Source organism: Drosophila eugracilis, unplaced genomic scaffold (assembly GCF_018153835.1).
Source record: "Drosophila eugracilis isolate 14026-0451.02 unplaced genomic scaffold, ASM1815383v1 contig_90, whole genome shotgun sequence".
NCBI lineage: Eukaryota > Metazoa > Arthropoda > Insecta > Diptera > Drosophilidae > Drosophila > Drosophila eugracilis.
Genome location: NW_024573812.1, coordinates 3,085,803 through 3,089,145, shown reverse-complemented (window position 1 = coordinate 3,089,145; position 3,343 = coordinate 3,085,803). Strand labels below are relative to the sequence as shown.

Sequence of the window (3,343 nt, the reverse complement as noted above, 5' to 3'; positions counted from 1 at the left end):
GTGATCCAAAAAATGGCTGCACTGCCTCCTCTCAACTCTCAGCTCTCGGCTCTCAGGTCTGAAGCCAACTGTCACAGGACAGCATATTTAAGCTTAGCTGGCTTACACAAAATAAATAAATGTGATTTGTCATTTTGGAAAACATGAAATGGCAGCAGTTGGAACAGGACGAGTAAACTGTTTCGGGAGAGAGCATTAAATTGCAGTCAAATGGCACGCTGTGTGCATCCCAAATGCCAAGGATCTTGAGAGGAAGGACAACGACGACGACGACGACGGGGGGTTGAGGATGAGGGGCTGTATTAAATTATTCGAGCGTGCAGCAGCCAGACGGAGATACTTTCGTATGCAACACTGAGCAGTCTGTCCAAGTCCAAGTTCCACATATACATACATACATACATATGCTCTGATGTTTGCCTTGTGACTTTTGCCAGATCAAATAAATGTTGGACTTGGGGGACTCCAGGAGGTTAAGCTGCAGAATGCCTCCTCATCAGCAAATCAGCATCACAATCTGACAGCAAGTCGGTCCAACTTAAGCGCCATGTAAAATTCATTTGACCAGGCCAGGACGGGCAACGAGCTGCAAATGAAATGACGAAACAAGCGTGTTGAAGTCACCTGTCAGACCGTCAGCGAGGTGGCAGTGACTGCGGGAGTGGGTCAGTTGGTGACTCGTTTTGGAATTCCATCAAAGAACTGGAAAAGTGCCTTCGCCATTGACCTTTCTGAATGGTCTCTGCACTTGGCCAAGTCAACACGGAATTGGCTATGAGTAAATATTCAAAGAGAGTAACTCAACTCAAATGTCATTTAATTTGTACTTATTTACCTTAAACTATGACATTTATGTGCTTTTAATGGGAGGAAACAGGACATTAAAGATTGCTTTTTAAAGGGTTTTATTTGTTTTATTTTTATATTTAAAAATACAAATCACTTTTAATTTAATTCCAATTAAAGAAAAGATATTTCTAGATACTTATTCCGATTCATTCGGGTTGCAGGACAGTTCTCTTTCCCTTAAAACACTTCCACATCCATTTGGGCCATCGATTTCGGACCCTTCAAATTTACTACGCGGTTGAATGATGACAAAAGAGCAGAGCAGGTCCTCGGACACACTCATCACCGCGCCAGCGTTGTTCATCAGACCGCAGTAATTGGGTGCTGATAATATGGTGACCAGCTGGCGATTGGCAAAGAACTCATAACCATCCTCCACAACCTCATGGGCACGAACCATTATGTCCAAGTCATGGGCTTTCAGGAAATCCCTTACAATGACCTCATCGAAGGTGTAGCTTACACCTCGATCATTGTAGCCCCAGCCCTGGGTGGTGTGATTGAGATCTGTCCAGAGGAGATCGCAGAGGACCCCCTCATCCGGAACATCGGTTGGTCGTCGAAGCTGCCGGATTTGTTCCAATCTCCTAAGAGATGGACTCAGGCCACCGTGACAGCAGAAGATGCGCTCACCCACCACAGCAGCCACCGGAAGCCAGTCAAAGCAATCGATGAAACTCCGCCACAAACGAACTGAATGCCTACGTTTAACCTCGTCATAAAATCCGTATATCCGATTTATGCCAGCACACTCGTGATTTCCACGGAGCAGAAAGAAGTTCATGGGATACTTTACCTTATAGGCGAAGAGTAGACAGATCGTTTCAAGGGACTGCTTACCCCGGTCCACGTAATCGCCGAGAAACAAATAGTTGGCTCTGGGAGGAAATCCACATGCCTGGAAAATGCGCAAGAGATCCGTAAACTGGCCATGGACATCACCGCAGATTTTCACAGGGGCCGCCAACTCTAGGAGCATGGGTTGGCCCATGATTACACCGCGGGCCATCTGGATGAGTCTTTCGATTAGATTTTCAGTTAGTTTGGAATCCTTTCCATTGAGGGATGTTAGCTCTTTTATGATGTAATCTACTTCTTCAGAGGTTATAATAGCCATGTTTTTGGGTGCTTAGGTGTCATGAAATAACAAAAATTTACTGATTTTTGTAGAAAAAAAAAATATTTGCGTTTTTCTAAAACGAAATTTTAGCCGACTACTTTGATTAAAATTTCCAAAAACTAATTACACAAAAATCCATTTTGCCTGAGGATGTATTGCAAATTAATTTTACCTTCTTTTTTATCTCCTAATTTAAAATTAAATTTCTAGTTCCTTTTTTGTTGGTTTTTGTTATGTGCAACATATTTTAACGAGCTTATAACTATTTTTTTATGTGCCCGGATAATCCGCCTGTTCCTTCCTGCTCACAAACCCATATCGGATTTGAGCCCAGACTTGACTTGGCTTAAAGCAGAAGCGTTAAAGTGCAAAAGATTTATGGAATTTATTTATGTGCCAGTTAAAATGACTACAACAGGCGGTGGTAAGTGTCAGGGTGGTTGGGTTGTGAACTGAAGGCCGTTGCCCATCATCATCATCATCGTCATCGTCATCATGATGGTTGTCGTCATCGTCATCAGAAGCGCCATCACAATTTTCGTTGCGGCGGTGTGGACGTAAGCGGATTTGCGACAAAACTCATTCGCCATGGACACGATGCCACGCCCATCGTTGCCCCCTTGAGTGGACCCGCTGCTCACCCACAAGCTTGGCTCTGCTTGGCTTGAATCGCTCGGCTGGTCAAAACCTGCGACGTCTTTGCCGCTTGTTAGCAGTTGACAGCAAAGAGCGACGGGGCTAAATCCTGTTAAAATTTAGTGCAAAATAAGATAGAATGCTGGATGCTTAGCCTGGGAAAAAAGGAAAGTAAATTATTCGTTCTTCGTTCTTCGTTCTCATTGAATGCAGAGCTACGTACAACGTGAATTTTTCCACTTTTCTTTTGCTCTTTCACTCAGCTTTCCTCTCCCCTGCATTTTCCATTCAGAAAAATCTATATAAAAAATATAAAATAAATAAAATAAAGTTGTGACTGGCCATATACATAAGTTTCGCCATTTTATACGTACAAGACCTACCAACATAAATATCTTTGTATTCCGCTGGCCCATAAATTGTCGCCGAAAGCTCCGAAAACAATAAAAATAAATGAACTTGAGTGAGTCTTTGCACTGGAACCGAAAATGAAACCGAAAATGAAACCGAAACTGAAACAGAAACTGAGAATGAGACTGAGACTGAGACCCAAAAATAAAAAAAGAGAAGCCCCAAATTGGAACTGGAACTCGAAACGAGGCAATTTGATGTTGATTATTACTCGTCCTTCTAGCGGGAATTACTTTTCTCGGCTATGGTTTATGTCCCGGCTATTTTGGCTATTAGTATTTATTGTCCTGGCCACTGCCGACCAAAATCGCATTCTAAATGATAAAG

General features: G+C 42.9%; 1 protein-coding gene across 1 annotated transcript; it reads right to left on the bottom strand.

Annotated features, from left to right (window-relative positions):
* Positions 1-902: 902 nt before the first annotated feature.
* Positions 903-2,065, bottom strand: LOC108112285 (serine/threonine-protein phosphatase PP-Y). Its single transcript, XM_017222107.1, has one exon. The coding sequence runs from the start codon at positions 1,964-1,966 to the stop codon at positions 986-988; it is 981 nt and encodes a 326-aa protein (XP_017077596.1). The 5' UTR covers positions 1,967-2,065; the 3' UTR covers positions 903-985.
* Positions 2,066-3,343: the final 1,278 nt, after the last annotated feature.